This window comes from Bison bison, unplaced genomic scaffold, assembly GCF_000754665.1.
Source record: "Bison bison bison isolate TAMUID 2011002044 unplaced genomic scaffold, Bison_UMD1.0 scf7180017864037, whole genome shotgun sequence".
In the NCBI taxonomy this organism is placed as follows: Eukaryota; Metazoa; Chordata; class Mammalia; order Artiodactyla; family Bovidae; genus Bison; species Bison bison.
The window spans coordinates 8,549,831-8,569,716 of NW_011494609.1; the positions used below are offsets into that span (position 1 = coordinate 8,549,831).

A 19,886-nucleotide genomic window follows, 5' to 3' on the forward strand; every position below is an offset into this window, starting at 1 on the left:
GAGGTGGCTGTCTGCAGGCTGGAAGAAACTGATGATGCTGCCACCATGACTGGGGAAGTCCAGACTCCAGGATCATGAGCAAGAACGTCTGCTGTTTACAGCCATCCAGTCTGTGGGGTTTTGTTACAGCGGCAAGAGTGGACAAGATAGTGCTCAGAGCAGGGGGAAGAGACAAACGGTGCCCCACTTACGGCAGCACCTGCTGGTGGTCAGCTCGTCTGTGTCACAGGCGCCGCATGAAGACACACACCTGCATATGCGGACACACGCCCACTTACACAGGTGTTCAGAAATACACCGGGAGGCCTTGGGGTCACTGTCTATTTTTAATGGGATCATTCTACATGGACTTACATACACTTTCACTCTTTTTACTCAAAAATACCTCCGAGGAATTTTTCTGCATCAACTGATTTTGCTCTAATTAATTTTTAAAGTAGTTGTACATACCAGAATATGAATTTACTATAATTTATTCAAACTTTCACCTGCTGATTAAGTTCACATAATAGCCAGGGTTTTTCCTCTCCCCTTTTCCCTTTTTTTTAATTGCCAATAAGGCTACAATAAAGACGCAATAAGATGTTTATGCGGATATTCCTAAGTGCTTTTATTTTTATGGACAAAGTTCCCAGAAGCAGGAACTGAAGGACAAGCATTTTTAATGTCAACAGGTGTTACCCAGACACTTTCCAAAAGGTTGTAAACCCTTCGCATCTGGCAAGGGCTGTCACTGTCTTATATGCTTTGCCCATTAGTGGGTATAAAGTGGCACACTGTTACTTGAACTTGCACTTACAGATATCAGCAAGCTTGCACACAGTCAGTGCAGCTCCTGAAATTCGGATCCCTTGCCCGTGAACTGCCTCTTCAGCGCCTCCGCCCATCGTTGCTCTGGGTTTCCCCACTTTACACCCCTAAAATGGACATGATCTTGTTCTTGGATTTGTACTTTTCATTCTTCACATTTAAATCTTTAATTCATCCATTTGTTTTATATTACAGAGGTTCAATATTATGAAGCTTCCAGATGAATCACCGCTTATTAGACGAGTTACCCTTTTCCCATCACCTGTCGCCATTCGACTGTGCTTCTACAGTATTTTCTATGCTATTCTACTGACCTCCTTGTTTGCTTTCATGCAATACCATAATCATTTGATTATAGGGGCTTAAAAATGTTATCTTTTTCACAATTTGGTAATTAATTCTTGGACATTCTTTTCATACTGGAGTGGGCTGCTGTGCCTCCTCCAGGGGATCCTCTCACCCCAGGGCTCGAACCCAAGTCTCTTACATCCCCTGCACTGGCAGGCAGGTTTTTTACCACTAGTGCCACCTGGGAAGTCTATATAAACTCTAAGGTTATGTAATTCAATTAACAAAGACACTGCTGAGATTTTCATTGGAGTTGCATCCTATTTAAATACAAATACTTAGAAAGAGTGGAACTTTCCAGATAGCAAGTTTCCCTCCAAAGCCAAGGTGAGCACTTCCAGTCCCTCAGGCTTTGTTTTCTGTCCGCCTATGGACTTCAGAGCTTTCTTCTCCTGGTCCCTTGTGTGCAGAGAGAGCTGAACATTCACACTCAGATCGGTCTCCGCCCCCCGGAGAACCTGGATCCCAGCAGCTTTCCGGAGAACCCCCTGCTTTCAGGCTTTTGTTCTGGCCCAGCCCAGGGCAGGGGGCGGCAGGGAAGAGTCCCTCACCGAGTGTCCCTCCAGCCTCTAGGTAGGAGGCGGAGCTAGATCTAGAGCAGCTGAAAAGAGAACAAGGTTGTAACCCCACCTTCTCCCAGACCTGTTTTCATCTTTATCACTTATTTTTCCTTTTTGCTATCTACTAAAATCAGAGAAAATGACAGATATTAGCAGCAAGTATAAACAAAGCAGCCTCATGCTGACATGACATGTCAGGTCACTATAAATGGCATGAAAGAATGTGAATCGCTATGTAAGTCACCACCCCTGGTGATCAATTCTAGGGAAGCAAATATATTTTTATTTATTCATAATGTTTTAATAAATATGGGTGAGAGATAATTCAAACTGTCCCGTGGGTCAACAGGAATATACATAAGATGAGCTAAATCAGGCATGTGAAAGCCTTGTAAGGCATTACAAAGGAAGGTATCACATGTAGTGCGACATGTCATCCATCTCAGAAGGCCAAGAAGCCCCTGGGTTCTGATGAGGCTAATCCACAACCAGGCACACTGAAGGCGCTGAGTCAGACCATATGTGTGCTGAGGAAAATCTAGGGGTGATGCTGTGAATGTACTTAGGTACTTAAACCTACCCTAGAGGCCCTGAAACCCTGAATGTTCATTGGAAGGACTGAGGCTGAAAGTGAAGCTCCAATATTTTGGCCACCTGATGGGAAGAACTGACACTTTGGAAAAGACCCTGATGCTGGGAAAGATTGAGGGCAGGAGGAGAAGGGGGCAACAGAAGATGAAATGGTTGGATGGCATCACCCACTCAATGGACATGAGCTTGAGCAAGCTCCGGGAGATGGTGAAGGACAGGGAAGCCTGGCGTGCTACAGTCCACGGGGTCGCAAAAAGTCAGGCAAAACTGAGCAACTGGACAACAGAGACCCTGAGCCAGTGAGGTTAAGGGCAGGGACCCTGAAGTCATGGAATTCACCTGGCGTGGTCCCAGCCTTCATGGAGGAATTAGGCTCCAGAGTCTCAATTTCCTCAAAGGGATGATCTCAGGACAACTGTGATGATGATATTAAACAAGGGACTCATGCGCCTGGTCAGGCTGGGGGCTCAGCCACAGTTACTGTGATTGATGAAAACTCAGCTAAGCTGCTCACAAGACTGCCTCATCATTAAGCCCCAAGCCCCCATCAGGGAAGCCAGGAGGGTGGCCCTGGCTACAAGGGGATGCGCGTGACCATCAGAAGGAGACCCTCTGGTGTCCAGCCCACCTGTGGGATGCTGCTGCTAAGTCACTTCAGTCGTGTCTGACTCTGTGCGACCCCATAGACGGCAGCCCACCAGGCTCCCCCGTCCCTGGGATTCTCCAGGCAAGAACACTGGAGTGGGTTGCCATCTCCTCCTCCAAAGCATGAAAGTGAAAAGTGAAAGTGAAGTAAATGAACTCTCTCTGGCCCTGGATGAGTTCCTCGTCCTTCTATAATAAAGAGTCAAAAGTCATTCAAGCCTGCTCACAGTCTGCAGGCAAAATGATGTCATTCCGATTCCTGCTTTTCCCCCAAGTTATAATTGGCTATTATGTAGAAATGTCTACTTTAACCTCCTTTTCTTCAAATCGAGTTAAATGCCTGCTTAATAACTCCTGCCCACCCATCATTCACACAGAAATCCAGTGTTCTAAGAATAACGAAGAAGCAGAACCATTGTCAGACTTAGAATGAAAACCTAATGACCGCGGAAGCAATTTGGGGAGCAATTTTAGGTCAGATATATTTAGAGAGAAAATTCATATAAGACAGAATAGATATTTAACTAAGATCTAGAATTCTGGAATGGTCAATGAATATAACTGAAAATATACTACCACTGAAATTATAAATCCTGAAACCAGTTTAGAGATTTTAGATTCAGGAGAAAGAGAAACCAAAAAGCAGAGCAGCGAAATAGCTTGCTTCTCAAACAATCCATTTTCTCCATTTATCTCACGACTCTCCCTCACACTCCCCTCCCCCACAAGTGGCTCTTAAAGTAACTTGTTCCTTATAGAGATTACAGGCAGGAAATGAACCGAGTGCTTTGAATGATTTCTTACCTTAACTATGCTGATAGGCTTTCGAGATAAGTGAAAACTTGCATACAGCAAAAATGTCAAAATAAAAATGAAGGCTCTGTACCTGAAACACAAAACAGTGGCAGGGATGACATAAAATAATATCAGATGCCAGATGAGACAGCAATCCCACTCCTGGGCATGTGCCCAGGCAAAAGCAGAGTTCACAAAGGCCCATGCTCCCCTGCGTTCGCAGTAGCACCATTCACAAAAACCAAGGCATGGAAACAACCTACACATCCATCGACAGATGAATGGATAAAGAAGGTGCGGTGTGTGTGTGACACACACACACACACACACACACACACACACACACGCACAGTGGAGTATTACTCAACCATTAAAAAGAAGGAAATAATGCCGTTTGCAGCAACACAGACGGACCCAGAGATATCATATGAAGCAAAAGAGGTCAGAAAGAGGAAGACAAATACTCATAACATCACTTATACATGGAATCTGACACAAATGAGCTCATCTACAAAATGCAGACAGACTCACAGAGAGGACAGAGCTGGGGTTGCCACGGCAGTAACCACAAGGGGGAGAGACAGAGTGGGGGTTTAGGATGACCAGACACAGACTATCACATACAGAATGGATAAACAACAACGTCCCACCGTATAGCACAGGGAACTATACTCAATATCCCATGATAAACCAGAATGGATAAGAACATGAAAATGAACATAAATATGTATATCACTTTGCTGGACAGCAGAAATTAAATGCAACATTGTAAATCAACTATACTTCAACAACATAATAAAAGATGCGTTAAGAATACATTGCAACTGTATTCTTAAATTTCCTTATGCTGTATGCTATTGATTCAGTCCTATATCAAAGATGAATCCTATATATCATATCACTACAATAGAATATTTAAAACATGTGCCATTTTTACTTTGTAAATTGAAATTAAACATCCACGGGAAAAACTAATCAAAGAGGAATCTAGGACCCAGATGTACACATGTGCTTAGAAAGTAGACAAAAAAAAAAGATTATTTAATTTGTAACAAAATTAACTGCAAGTGACTTACAAGCCTGCTATCCTGGGCATTTAAGATCATATTTATTTTTTTTTACTTTTTAGCTTCTCTGCAACTTTTTAGAAGGACACAAGAAATAAAGAAATATAAATATTTCACTGACCTCAGTGAGAACAACTCAGTGATGCCAACAAGCTATGAATAAGGTCAATGACATAAAAACTATTGGCCGAGAGCCCTGGTTTACGAGAAAAGCAGTTTGAGAGGAAGTGCTGAGCTGTATGGAGCGACAGACAAGATGCTCTAGCAAGAAGATGAAAGTTTATTCTAGTCTGAACGTTTGAACCATGCTATAGAAAAACAACCCTTCAGGGAAGAAAACAGGTCAGGAGGAAAACGTCCTTGGCAAGAGATGACAAGGGGCTCCAGCCAGGAAGGCAGGCCCTCTGCGTCTTGAGGCCCAGCTCCCAACCCTGAAGAATCCATTCTGTTCTGTTCTGGAAATGCCAATGATCTTCAAACTGTGTGCAGGCTTCACTTGGTCATTAACCAAGGTGAAGGCAGAGGCCACAGAACCCAGAGGGGGCCCCTCTTTCTTTCTCTGCAGGGGAGCCACAACCCCAGGAGGGCGGCTCATTCTAAGGCCCTCGATATGGAAGGACCCTTGGGAGAAATGGGTGGCAGAGGAAGAGATGGTTGGATAGCATCACCGACTCAATGGACATGAATCCGAGTAAACCCTGGGAGACTGGCATGCTGTAGTCCATGGGGTCTCAAAGAGTCAGACATGACTTAGCTACTGAACAACAACTTCCTCCTATCTCTACTCACGTTTCCAGTGTTTTGATTTAGTTCTCAAGGTCAGCTTCCTTCACTAACATAAAGACTCCTAGGGGTATCTGCCTCTCTGGCCACCAGAAAAGTAAGTAAGTGAAGTTGCTCAGTCATGTGTGAGACTTCTCGACCCCATGGACTGTAGCATGCCAGGCTCCTCTGTCCATGGGATTCTCCAGGCAAGAATACTGGGGTGGGTTGCCATGTCCTTCTCCAGGGGATTTTCCTGACCCAGGGATCAAACCTGGGTCTCCTGCTTTGCAGGCAGACACTTTACCATCTGAACCACCAGGGAAGCCCTGACTCCAGAAAAGGTATGAGTTGAATATTTCCAGATTAAAAAAAAAGTCATATTTCAGATGGGGGGAAAAAGACTTGGTAGTACAATAGGACTCAAAACTTCATCCTCTGGAACACCTGTGCTCAGTGAGTACGCACCACACCGACTTTGCCAGCTATTCAATAAACACTTGTGAAATGAATGCCCCCAGGCTCTATTCCTCAGCAAGGAAATGCTTGCTGATGAAGTTCCTAGGCTTCTTTGCTCTTCAAGTCCCTATCAATGAGCAGATAGGAAAAATGTGCAACTATAACAAAATGACTGTGTCATCTACCTCAAAGAATACAGACTGCAAGTTCAGTGGATTGGTGACCCAAATCCAGCCTTTGTCCTTATATTTCTGAAAGTTGTCATCCTGGTAGGAGTCGGCGGGGGGGGGGCTCTCATTTCTTTGCTGGTATCTCTCCATGATCCCACCCACTGCTCCTCTGTGCTAACTTAGGAAGGTTCTGGACCACTGGAACTTTCAACACTTGACTCTCCAACCCACAGCTAGATCCACTGGTCACTCAGATGACCACTTGCTAGGGCTGGTGTAGGCTGGGGGTGACCTCGGTCAGCCCCCATTTGAATGCAGAGTTCCCTTTTCTCACCTCCACAAGGAGTAAGAAAACATTCTCAGACTGAGTCACCTCCAGCCCCTCCAGAACCAGAGTCTGAGAGAAAGATCTGGGGCCCTCAGGGATGCTATGTAGCACCGGCTTACAGGTGTGCTACCCACCAGGAGAATCTCATAATCACCTAGCCCAGAAGGATGTGGAGTGAGCCGCTCTACTTAAATGGGCCTTGGGCTCATGTTTGCCACACTCTACCCAGAACTTTCCACTTATAAACATTCTAGTTTTATTAAGAATGTTTAAAATATAAATATTAATATTAAAATATATTTAATATATTAAATAGAATAAATAAACCCAGAAACAGAGAGTTTGTCTTGTGTCCAGGTCTAAAGAGCCCTGGGGGCCTAATACACCTGCATTCATATTTAGGCTGTCTCAGCTATACAGGTTACTGAAAACTAGCCAGTCATCCCGGGCCCCTGCTTCCTTCTCCAGGGCCCCTGCCTCCTTCTCTGGGGCCTCTGCCTCCTTCCCTGGGACCCCTTTCTCCTTCCTGGGACCCCTGCTTCCTTCTCCAGGGCCCCTGCCTCCTTCTCTGGGGCCCCTGCCTCCTTCCCTGGGATCCCTTTCTCCTTCCCAGGACCCCTGCCTCCTTTTCCTGGTCCCCTGCCTCCTTCTCTGGGTCCCCTGCCTCCTTCTCTAGGGCCTCTGCCTCCTTCTCCTGGGCCCCTGCTTCCTTCTCTAGAGCCGCTGCCTCCTTCTCTGGGACCCCTATCTCCTTCTCCTGGGGCCCTGTCTCCTTCTCTAGGGCCCCTGCCTCCTTCTCTAGAGTCCCTGCCTCTTTGTTGGGGCCTCTGCTTCCTTCTCTCATGAGTGGTTCTGCAAGTGAAGCTCACTTGCACAGAGCCTGCAGGGTGGATGGAAGTCCCAGGACTGCCCCATGCATGGTGATGTGGACCGGAGCACAGTCATCGGGGACTACAGAGTGGAGAACTTGCCTCTGGATGTTTTCAGTTCAGCTTTGTGTGGAAGTGAAACACCCTAATGAATCAGCCCCTCTGGGAAGAGTACAAGCCGTGCCTGCCATGCTAAGTCGCTTCAGTCATATCTGACTTTGCAACTCCATGAACTGTAGCCTGACAGGCTTCTCTGTCCATGGGATTCTCCAGGCAACAATACAGGAGTGGGTTGCCATGCCCTCCCCCAGGGGGTCTTCCTGACCCAGGGATTGAACCTGAGTCTCTTATGTCTCCTGCATTAGCAGATGGGTTCTTTACCACTAGCACCACCTGGGAAGCCCCAAGAGTACCAGAAAGTGAAAGTGAAAGTCCCTCAGTTGTGTCTGACCCTTTGGGACCCCATGGATTGTAGTCTGTCAGGCTCCTCTGTCTGTGGAATTCTCCAGGCAAGAATACTGGAGTGGGTAGCAGTTCCCTCTTCCAGGGGATCTTCCCAACCCAGGGATCCCAGGTCTCCCGCATTGCAGGCAGTTTCTTTACCACCTGAGGTGGCCCAATATTGTCTAGGAAGATCAGGGGATGCTTGTAAGCCCAGCTGATAGCACTGGCTCTTAGGAGGCCCATCAGATTCTACCACTTGCTCTGTGACCTTAGCAGGGTACTCAGAGGCAACCCGCCCTGCAGAGTCAGGGCAAAGGTCAACTTACACTGCACACCAGGCATTTCCTAGAGACGGAATAAGTGTCTCCGGAAGAGGAACCTCTATCGTTTATTTAGAAACCATCAGGTCAACTCTATTCCCTCTGTTTCCAAGTCTATCCTTTCTCCCTCTTTCCGCATCTTCTTACGTAGAACCCTGGGCAGATGGGAAAGGCCAGCCACTAGAGGTTGAGTTTTCCCTTCCAGAAGGTCTGAACATGGCCCCACTGATCACTTTTAAATCACAGCAGCCACGCTGTGGGGTTGGTACCTTCCTAGTGGCCATGGCAACACCCTTGTCCTGGAAGGCAAGCAGATTTCTCACTTCTGGGGGTTATCCTGGATTATGGGGATGAAAGGCCTAAATAGCCCTCTGGAAATTCTTTCCCATTTTGTAATTCTATCCTCACCTACTTTCTTCCTTTGTCGTTTACGAAGTAAGGATTTTGGATAATATTTGTTTTATCCATCTTGCAGTGGATTTAATGCTGTTTCCCCAAAACTGAAAGTGAAAGTTGCTCAGTCGTGTCTGATTCTTTGTGACTCCCCAAACTGATGTCCATTATAAATCTTAGAATGTGACCTTATTTTGGAAATCAGGTCTTGCAGAGGTAATTAGCTGAGGTCATACTCAACTCCTATAAAGAAAGTTGAGCGCTGAAGAATTGATGCTTATGAACTGTGGTGTTGGAGAAGACTCTTGAGAGTCCTTTGGACTGCAAGAAGATCCAAACAGTCAGTCCTAAAGGAAATCAGTCCTGAATATTCATTGGAAGGACTGATGCTGACGCTGAAGCTCCAATACTTTGGCTACCTGATGTGAAGAACCGACTCACTGGAAAAGATGCTGATGCTGGGAAAGATTGAAGGCAGGAGGAGAACAGGATGGCAGAGGATGAGATGGTTGGATGGCATCACCGACATGATGGACATGAGTTTGAGTAGGCTCTGGGAGTTGGTGATGGACAGGGAAGCCTGGCGTGCTGCAGTCCATGGGGTCACAAAGTCAGACACCACTGAGCAACTGGACTGAACTGAATACTCAACTCCAGGTGGTGCTAGTGGTAAGAACCCTCTGGCCAACGCAGGAGACCTAAGAGATGCAGGTTCAGGCCCAGGGTGGGGAAGATCCTCTGAAGGAGGAAATGGCAACCCACTCCAGTATTCTTGCTTGGGAAATCCCATTGACAGAGGAGCCTGGCCAGCCATGGTCCATGGGGTCATAAAGAGACATGACTGAAGCACCTTAGCATGCATATGGCGTCATATAACTCACATATGATGTCAAATCCACTGAGATCCTAAGTCCAGCTATGGGACTTCATAGAAGGCCATGGGGAGAAGGAGACAGACAGGGAGGAAAGGTCACGTGGCAATGAGGGCAGAGCAGGACAGATATTGCCATGAACAGCCAGCAGCCACCAGAAATGGGAAGAGGTGAGAAAGTGTTCTTCCCTCAAGCCTTCTGTGAAAGCACAGCCCTGTGACACATGGATCTCAGACTCCTCCTTCCAGATCTATGAGAAATTAATTTCTATTATCTTAAGCCACCCAGCTTGTGGACTTGTTACAGCACCCCCAGGAAACTAATATAATCCAATACTTTGATTCCTGTTTTGTGTTACATTTAGGCTTGTGAATATTAAGCAAATACAATTAAAAGTGAATAATTTGATCCTTAACTTCATTGGTGTTCCACTTACTTCTGTAGTTATGTCTGACAACAGGTAGCATTCTTTGTATCTAGCAATACTATAAGACTAGCATTTGGGTTCGGAGAAGGCAATGGCACCCCACTCCAGTACTCTTGCCTGGAAAATCCCATGGATGGAGGAGTCTGGTAGGCTGCAGTCTATGGGGTCGCTAAGAGTCCGACAATGACTGAGTGACTTCACTTTTACTTTTCACTTTCATGCATTGGAGAAGGACATGGCAACCCACTCCAGTGTTCTTGCCTGGAGAATCCAGGGACAGGGGAGCCTGGTGGGCTGCCCTGTATGGGATCGCACAAAGTCTGACACGACTGACGAGACTTAGCAGCAGCAGCAGCAGCATTTGGGTTAAGCTCGAGTTTCTAGCCATGAAAGCCTGTCCCAGCAATGCTCCTTCGAAGCATCCTCAGAAATGTCCTAGATGCTGCCTGCATTCCCAGATAAATGGAAGCCTGCTCCCAGTTCAGAGACTCAGGGGAGAATACAGCTTCCTTCCTTGAGTGTTATTTATCTAGGTAATAGGCAAATAAGAAGTTAAAAAAAAATGCTTTAGATGAGAATACCTGAACAGTAATGACCTGGCACAGAAATGAGTGAGAAGACATCTTACTTTAGGAACAAGGAAACCATGCATATCGTGACAGGAGTCCCTCCAGAGCACCCTAAAGGGGGCCATGACGTCAGTGATGTTAAGTACTGACCACCTGGTTTGGGGGCTCTCTGCCTCATTGCCCATGAGAGAAGATACCATTTTCTCTCTAGTAATTAATAACCAATTTGTGGGAAAACACTCTGAGGTTAGATAGCTAACCCAGTTGTTTACCCAACTTTCTCCCAATTTTGTGTGTCTACTGATGCTCCTTACCTAATCCAAGCATTCCTGATGGTTTCAAAAGGTGACATTCCAGCTTGGACACTCCTGCTCTGTACTCAGTGGCTGGCATCCCATTGTGGGAAAGAGCTTTCCCTCCTCCCATTTATGCTTATTAAGTTATAGGAGCATGGACTTGTTTCTGTCAATGGGCTATAATTCATTACTAGTATTGTTTATTTAAAATATTATCCCAGGGACTTCCCTGGTGGTCCAGTGGTTAAGAATCTACCTGCCAATGCAGGGAATATGGGTTCAATCTCTGGTCTGGGAACTAAGATCCCACATGTCATGGCGCAACTCAACCCACTCACCGCAACTATGGAAGCCTGTGTGCTCCGGAGCCCCGAGACAAGAGCAGCTGCAGCAGTGAGAAGCCTGTGCACCACAGCTGGAGAGAGCCCTCACACAGCAGAGAAGACCCAGCACAGCCAAAAAAAAAAATCTCATCTCATATTTGGCCAGTGAGAGCCACTTCATTTTTAAGCACTGTCTTATTTTTTGACACCAGATATTCCCGGCTCATCTCACTTTCCCTGCCCAGTGATGACACCATCCCAGTCTCCAAGGATGCCTGCCTGGCTCCTTCAATAGGAAACTGTACACAGAAACCAAGATCGAGCACCAGGGGTACTCACTGCTGCTGGGATGCTGCTGTTTCCAGGGCCTATCTCCAGCCAAGAGAAGGCATTTTACACACCTGCACCCACAACACATACACACACAGCACACACACATACACACACATACACACACATCACACACATCACACACATCACACACACATCACATACATCACACACACATACATACACATTACACACACATACACACATCACACACACATCACACACACATACACACACAGCATACACACACACATCACACACATCACACACACACATCACACACACATACACACACATCACACACACATACACACACATCACACACACACACTTCTCTGCTTACCTGCTCTCCAGTTTTTCTTGATATCTTTCATTTCAACCCAGCACCACACGATTTATCCAGTCCCCTCAGCCCCACCAATATCTGTAACTCCATTACCGTTAGGGAGAAGCTGTCTCCTTTCTGTGTTATATCTGAGAACAATGCGTAATTTGAATCTAACCATGAGGAAACAACAGACACATTCAAAAGAAGAAAGTCTATAAAATAAATGGCTTGTACTCTCCAAAAATGACAAGCTTACAGGAGACAAAGAAAGGCCAAGATATGGTTCCAAATTAAAGGAAACTAAACACACAGGATGAGTAAATGCCGAGTGTGCCCACACACTAGATTCTGGCCCAGGGGAAAATCTATTAAAGAAAAAGAAAAATCTATAGAAAGACTTCAAAAGTCTATAGAAAAGTCTATAAAAGACATTATTGGGCATTTGAACATGGACTGTGGATTAGATAATAGCATTACACCCACGTTAAACTTCCTGATCTTGATCTTTGTGTGCAGTTATATGTGCTATGCTTAGTTGCTAAGTTGTGTCTGACTCTTTGCAACCCCATGGACTATAGCCCACCAGGCTTCTCTGTCCATGGGGATTCTCCAGGCAAGAATACTGGGTTGCCATGCCCTCCTCCAGGGGATCTTTATAACCCAGGGATAGAACCCAGCTCTCCCCCACTGAGGGCGGATTTTTCACCATCTGACCTACCAGGGAAGCAGTTACATGAGAATATCTTATTTACAGGAAATACATACTAACGTATTTAGAAATAAAAGGGTATAATGTCTGCAACTTGCTGTCAAATGGTTCATGAAAAAGTGTGTGTGAGTGTGTGTGTGTACATACATCTGCACACACACACAGATGAGAGAAGGTGAAGGGAGAAGCAAATGAGGATGAACGTTAAGAATCTGCCATTGAGCCTGGCCCCACAGCTGTACTGTGCTGGTGGCTCAGTAGTAAAGAAATCCTCCTGCAATGCAGGCAATTCAACAGGAGATGTGGGTTTGATCTATGGGTTGGGAAGCTCCCCTGGAAAAGTGCATGGCAACCTGCTTCAGTATTCTTGCCTGGAGAATCCCATGGACAGAGGAGCCTGATGGGCTATAGCCCATGGGGTCACAAAAGAATCAGACACGACTTAGCACATGGCAGAGCTAGACCAGACACACCTCACCATTTGCTCTGCCCTAGGCTCACTCTACTTGAGATTCAAAGTCCCAGGACAGAGAGGCTGGTTCGCCCACCTTAGGCCCGCTCCTGCCTCCTGCTGGACCTGGGTTACAGCAGAAGGTCAGTGGGACGGAGCCTCAGGGGTCTCTACTGGCTTCTGTAAGGGGACAGAAGATTCTGAGACTCCCCTGCTGGTCACAGCTGCATGCAAGGGAGGGAAGTCAGCCCTCCAAAGATCAGAGTGCTGCTAAAAATATATATTAATAAATGTCCTTGGCAGGAATGTTGACACTGATTCTCTCACAGCCAAGGAAGCTGAGGTCTAGAAAGGTTAAATAACCTTTCAAGGTCAAAGAGCAAGTCTGAGGTAGAGATGGAACAGAAATGAAGACAAATACGCCATCTCTGTGCTACTCAAAGAATGGTCTGTGGACCCACAGTATCACATCACCTGGGAAATGGAGGTTCTCAGGTGCCACCCCAAGTCTGCTGAGTCAGGATCTGCATTTTAACAAGTTTTGAATGATTCCCATGCACATTACAGTGTAAGAAGCAATGCTCTATCTCTAAGGGTTTAACCTAAAAAAAAAGGCGGGGGCGGGGGGTGGATTTGTGATTATAGGAGTTCTATGTAAATTCTTATCATTTCCTCCTGTGAGTTTGAAAAATTGTATCCAAATAAAGTTACAAAAGAAAACAAAAATAAATACCCACTAAAAAAAGGTAAGTGTTGAGCTACTTCTGTCTAGACTAGCGCTAGATGGGAAATGAATCGACAAGTGAACTATTCCAGGAAGAGCCAGATGTCTGAAGTCACTTCTGAGACCCCATGGGCACACCAGCCACCAGCCTGGGCCAGAGAAGCTGCAAAGGATGTGTAGGCGGCACATGGCTGGGAGATGGAGCCTAAGGGACCCAGAACACACGCTGTGGCATAAACATTACTGTGAGCAGAAGGTGTTTGAGTTTCTGAAATCTCTCATCTGCCTAAAAACAGAGCCTCCAAAACAACTCAACTGTCATCAATCCTCCCTGCGAGCACCTAGGAGAGACTGAGTCTTAGTACCAGAGGCGGGAAGCACCCACCTCACACCCAAATAAGACTCTGTCCAACTGTATCCTGGCCCCCTGCCAGTCTCCCAAGGGCCCGTTTACCTTTCCAAAAAGTCATTTGCTTTCCCAAACATGCCCTCCTCCTTCTCTTCCCCTACTAAGGTGGTATATACACCCCAAATTCTAAGGCCCCCAGGAGTCACCTTTTTCTGTGAACTCCCACACATATGTGGCTAAATCTGTCTTCTCTCTTGTGCATCTGTCTTTCGTCGATTTAATTCACATGCCCCCAGTCATTCAACCTAACAGGGTAGAGGGAAAACACTTCTCTTCCTGACAGAGATCAGCAGGAGAGAGTGTGGCTTAGAGACGAGACAGCCCAGCTCTAGACTCCGCCCTCACCTTCAGCCTCCTCCAAGGAGTGTGTGTGGGATTCATAAGTCTCCTAGGAGAAGGACTCTCAGAGAGCACACAGGGTGCTCTCGGAACAGAAAGGGGTGTTTTGGTCTGTGTTTAACTTGTTCAGATTTCATTTTCTCTTCCAAAGTCCCAGCTCAGCGAGGCCACTCGTAGAGTTCAGAGTTAATATACTTATTTCACCCACAGCCATTTACTCATCCTGCTGCTGCTGCTGCTAAGTCGATTCAGTCGTGTCCGACTCTGTGCGACCCCATAGACGGCAGCCCACCAGGCTCCCCCGTCCCTGGGATTCTCCAGGCAGGAATACTGGAGTGGGTTGCCATTTCCTTCTCCAGTGCATGAAAGTGAAGTCGTTCAGTCATGTCCGACCCTTAGCGACCCCATGGACTGCAGCCTACTCATCCTACCAAGATGATATTCAGTGGACTAGAAACCACTGAGAACCCCAGAGGTTTTCAGTCTGTCTGTCACTGCAGAAGCAGGGTTCTGACCAGCAGCGTTCCTGGTCACCACTTCCACCACGGATAAACCATTCAACAATTATGGGGAGGGCGGGCATCCACATGTGTCTTATCAGGAAACTGGGGGTGGAGGACCTGCTGGCTGCAGGGTGGCACGGTGCCCCCGACTTACCACTGATCCCTGGAGAACGAGATGATGAAGCGAATGCCAGGGGGAAGCTGGGCCATTGACGCCTCCCTGGATGTGGAGCTTCGGTCATAAAATAAGATGCTTCATAAATAGGTTCTTAATCCCAGGAAGCGAGTAAGGATGCTCGTGGGGACTCTCCTCCTCTCTTTCCTCCAGGAGAGGCTCAGCTGTCTACAAGGAGAAGGAGGGGTGGAAAGGTCAGGCGTCGTCAGAGGCCCTGGCGGAAGTAACTACACGCAGTGTGGTCACCCAGCCCAGAGCAGAGCCAGACGCAACAGGGCGCTCCCACCATAACAGCCACCTGGTGGGGGTGGAGTGTGTGCCCTGTGGGGGCAGCTTATTCAACCATCACTGAAAGGAACTTCACATGATGTTCTGAGGGTGCAATGAAGAGAGAACGGCTGAATTTATCTCCATCCGGAAGGTATCCAGAGATCAACCGCTCACTCTTCACCACCACACTCCACAGAGCTGACGTTCATACTCACAGGAGACCAGCAGGAGCCCAGAGGTCACACCAGGTGCTCAGTCACCAGAGGGCCACCAACCAGCCGGTCCTGATTCCCCCGCTGGGGGCCAGGCCACGTCTGAGCTACAGTAACAGAGAGGAACGTAGGCCTGGACCAGGTGGTGGGTCATCAAGCCCATCATTTGACTGTGGCTTTGCAATGGAGTTTAAATACATGTAATGCCATGGGGATGAACACCTCGAATCAGCCTCCTCATTTCTCACTCCTGTGGTCACTGCAGGGGCCTTGGAAAATGGCCCCTTTCTGAGCAAGACAGGAAGAAAGCGGCAGGGAGGCCTGGCCGCCCATTCCAAAGCCAACCTCAACACGTGTGCTGTCTTCCAGTTTTTCTCCTATGTTCACTGGGTGAGGAGGAATCTTGGGGACCCATGCATTACATCACAGAGCACATCACGCCCTCGGGAGCACGTACGGTTCCATCTTAGTGCTTATGGAAAAGTCACAGGTTATATGGTGTTTTTAAAGAAGGCTACTTTTGATGGAACACTGATTTTGATTTAAAGCTTAAAAATGTATTCAATGTCTTTAAGCAACTTCCTTGAGATAACAGACAAGTAACAGCCAACAGTTCTAAGTTAGAGGATCTAAAATGGGCCTCAGGATCCCCATGTTCACGCCTGCCTTCCCTCTAGGGTGAGCTTTCAAAATGCACCTTGGCAAGCCATCACACAGCTATGAAATTAAAAGATTCTTGCTCCTTAGAAGAAAAGCTATGACAAACCTAGACAGCATATTAGAAAGCAGAGATATCACTTTGCCAACACAGGTATGTGTAGTCAAAGCTACGGTTTTTTTCAGTAGTCACGTACGAATGTGAGAGTTGGACCACAAAGAAGGTTGAGTGCTGAGGAACTGATGCTTTCAGTGCTGAAGAAGACTCTTGAGAGACACTTGGACTGCAAGGAGATCAAACCAGTTAATCCTGAAGGAAATCAGTCCTGAATATTCATTGGAAGGACTGATGCTGAAGCTGAAGCTCTAATACTTTGGCCACCTGATGGGAAGAGCCAACTTGTTGGAAAAGACCCTGATGCTGGGAAAGATAGAGGGCAGGAAAAGGGGGTGACAGAGGACGAGATGATTGGATGGCATCACCAACTCAATGGACATGAGTTTGAGCAAACTCAGGGAGATAGTGAAGGACAAGGAAGTCTGGTGTGCTGCAGTCCATGGGGTTGCAAAGAGTCAGACATGACTGCTGCGATGCTGAACAACAGCAAGCTGTCATACCTGTCCCCTGACCCCCATCTCCTCTCAGAGAGGCAACGAGGCCCCTCCTTCTGCTTCAGCCAGGAGAACTACACCTTTGCTCCTCCCAGCTCATCATCCTGCCTGGAGTGCCACCTGCCCTCATGGCTGGCCCTGCGCTGGGTAATCCCAGGCATGTCACAAACTTCCTGCTCCCTCACTTGCCCCAGCTAAAAACAGGGATGGTAGCATCTACATTTTTGGGTTGCTATTACAAATGAGATGTGCGATCTGTGGACAGCCCTGAGCACAGAGCCTGGTGTGGAGGAGATGCCCAGTCAGGAGGAGCTGGTTCTGTTCTCAGGAGACATCACGAGAGGCATCAAGGGACTGCAGGCGACCACCCAGCCCCCATTCCCTGGTCTAGCACAGAGCCAGCGCCCAGGAGACGTGTGGAATCAAGCTCCACAAGCGTTTCAACACTGTTGTTGCTCATATCTCTAGATTTTAAAAAGATTTTATTAAAATTCTGCTCAAAATGAGTGGGCTCCTACTTGGACCTAAACATACTTTGAGAAGGGGCTTCTCAGGTGGGGCTAGAGGTGAAGAACTCGCCTGCCAATGCAGGAGACATAAGAGACCAGGCCTCCATCCCTGGGTTGGAAAGATCCCCTGGAGAAGGGCATGGCAACCCACTCCAGTATTCTTGCCTGGAGAATCCCATGGACAGAGAAGCCAGGCGGGCTATGGTCCATAGGGTCGCAAAGAGTTGGACACAACTGAAGTACCGCACCCATACGTTGAGAAACAATTTTTGGGTGCTGACTTTAAAGTAAAGGATTTGGTCTGAATTTTACAGCGCCCGGGAATGGATGGTCAGAAGCAAATGTCCTCCCCTGTCCAGACACTGCTTCTCTAGGTACAGCTTATCTGGAAGTATCCAACTGCATCTACCACACCTACTAAGGGACTGCCCTGGGGGCTCAGAGGCAAAGAATCTGCCTGCAGTGCAGGAGACTCGGGTTCAATCCTTGGGTTGGGAAGATCCCCTGAAGGAGGAAATGGCAACTCACTCCAGTATTCTTGCCTGGAGAATCCCATAGACAGAGGAGCTGAGCGGGCTACAGTCCAAAGGGTGCAAAGAGTCACATATGACTGAGCGACTAAGCACACACGAACACACCAACTCATCAGTCAACCTCAATTCAAGGCTGGTAAAACTTGGAACTTTAAAACAAAATCCAGAAGACATTGGAAAAATCAGCAGGAAAAAAAAATCTTGATTTCCTTTGAAAACTACGGTTCTTCCTCCTCCTATAAAATGGGGTAACTCCAGTGCTATAAATTCTCACCGTTGGTGCAGTTAAGATGTGTAAACACAGTGATTTTACACGTTAGACGTTAAGAGCTCGATTTAATTAGGCCCTTTCCTCCAAAGTCTGACCAGTGACCACTGACCATTCCAGCGAGGGCTGGTCAAGAGCTCCGAGGACAGGGCTGACAACTCTGTGCTCTCCTGCCAGCCCCCGGCTGGCCCAGAGGCTGGCCCGCGGCGCTGGACACCTGGGGCAAATTCAGGTTGGTCCAGTTTCCCTCAGTCCCCTCCCCCGCCTCGCTTCCTCTGGGCAGATCCCCTGCAAAGAGAGAACAGCAGAACTGGAGCTGATCACTTGGTTTCAGCCTTGTTTTTGACACATAACCCAAGTACATAAAAAGAACATGCACTTTTTAAAAAATGGCTCTTAATAGACACCTGGAACTCACAGCACCACAGGAGGGAAAAGTGTAAGAATATCCAGTTTCAAAGATAACAACTTCAGAAGCACCCCACAGCAGCATCTCTGTTACAATCCACAAAGCACGTTTTTATACCCATCATGCGAAAGAGCCCAACTTAGTCTATAAACTGTAAAACTATGAAATGGAATGACCTGAAGGCAACATGAATTCTGGAGCTCCACCTTTGGCCTCACCACTTGCGGAAGAGTCCTGTGTACTCACTGGAGGTGAAAAAGAGACTCAAAGGCAAGCAATGAAGAGAATAACACAGAAAGGGTCTTCCCACAACTGAAGCTCTGTTGTCAGTAGTCAAAGCAATCCCATGCATACCTTAAATAATCTACCTAAAGGCAAAGCTTTTAAGCTGGGTCTCATTTTAAGGCAAACAAGTTTTCATACATTTTTATTTTATGAGGGAGAGAAAGGTAATGAGTGAGGGAAACTTGCTTTCCAGAGAACACATTTTCTATGGTCTGTGCTTTAGGCAATATTAAAGATTAATGACAAAAGCCAGTATCTCTTTCCTGGGCTTCAATACAAATGCGAACCCTCCATCTCGATCGCTTTCTCCCACCAACAAGCAGCACCCCAGGTGGTGTGCACAACACAGAACCTGCAAAGGCGCTTCCAAAACCCTGTGGTAAGACTCTGGGGGTCTCCAGTCCTGGGTTCTCAAGGTTGATTTTAAAAGGCCTTAAAGAAAGAGCGATGGGGAAATTTAATCTAGTTACCAACTCAGACATCCTCAGACGATTGAAATTCAAGGGCAGGTGGGCACTGTCCAGGCGGGCAGCTCAGGGAGAGGAAAGGAAAGACGGGCTAGAGAATTTCAAACCTGACGGTGGGGCGTGGGGCCTCCAGCACTGGGGTCGCAGTCCCGGGTCGCCAGGTCACCGGGATCAGCAGGGTGGCTGCGGAGGCTGGGACGGCAGGAGGGTGGGGGCAGGAGGAAAAATAAGCCAGACTGTGGTTGCCCCGAGGCCGGGTGACTTTCCGGGGCTCTGAGTCCTGTAAATCACTCCCGGAGGCTCCGGGCTCTGGGGACCAGCCGCTCAGAGACAAACAACCGAAGGCCCCGGGTGCGGGCGGCGGCTCCTCCCCGCGGTCGGTCCCGGAGGAGGACAGGCGGGCACGCCCCCGTCTCCGCCGCGCGACGGCCCCGCGCCCTACTCTCCGCGCGACCCCCGGCATAGCTGTCACCGCGGCCCAGCGGCCCGGGAAAGGGCCCGGGAGGACGGCTCTGCTCGCCCGCGCCCGGAGCTCCGATGGGCGGGTGCCGGCCCAGCACCGGCTCCGCGCCTCCGCTCCCGGGTCCCGGGGGCGCCCGGGTGATCCCGTAGACCCACCCCCGCCCGGCTGCATCCGCCCCCCTGGGC

General features: G+C 47.8%; 1 protein-coding gene across 3 annotated transcripts in view; it reads right to left on the bottom strand.

Moving 5' to 3' along the window:
- SLC37A1 (solute carrier family 37 (glucose-6-phosphate transporter), member 1) overlaps nt 1-19,886 on the bottom strand; it is a 101,566-nt gene that overhangs the window by 55,087 nt on the left and 26,593 nt on the right. The window contains exons 1-3 of one of the 3 annotated variants that reach the window (XM_010834926.1): nt 19,346-19,592; nt 14,996-15,184; nt 3,759-3,840 (exon numbers count right to left, since the gene is read on the bottom strand). In XM_010834926.1, coding sequence (XP_010833228.1) covers nt 3,759-3,840; nt 14,996-15,051 — 138 coding nt within the window. In that variant the 5' untranslated portion in view covers nt 15,052-15,184; nt 19,346-19,592. Of the gene's footprint in view, nt 1-3,758; nt 3,841-14,995; nt 15,185-18,662; nt 18,705-19,345; nt 19,593-19,886 lie in introns of those variants that run through there. The other 2 variants (XM_010834928.1, XM_010834927.1) reach the window with 2 other exon arrangements.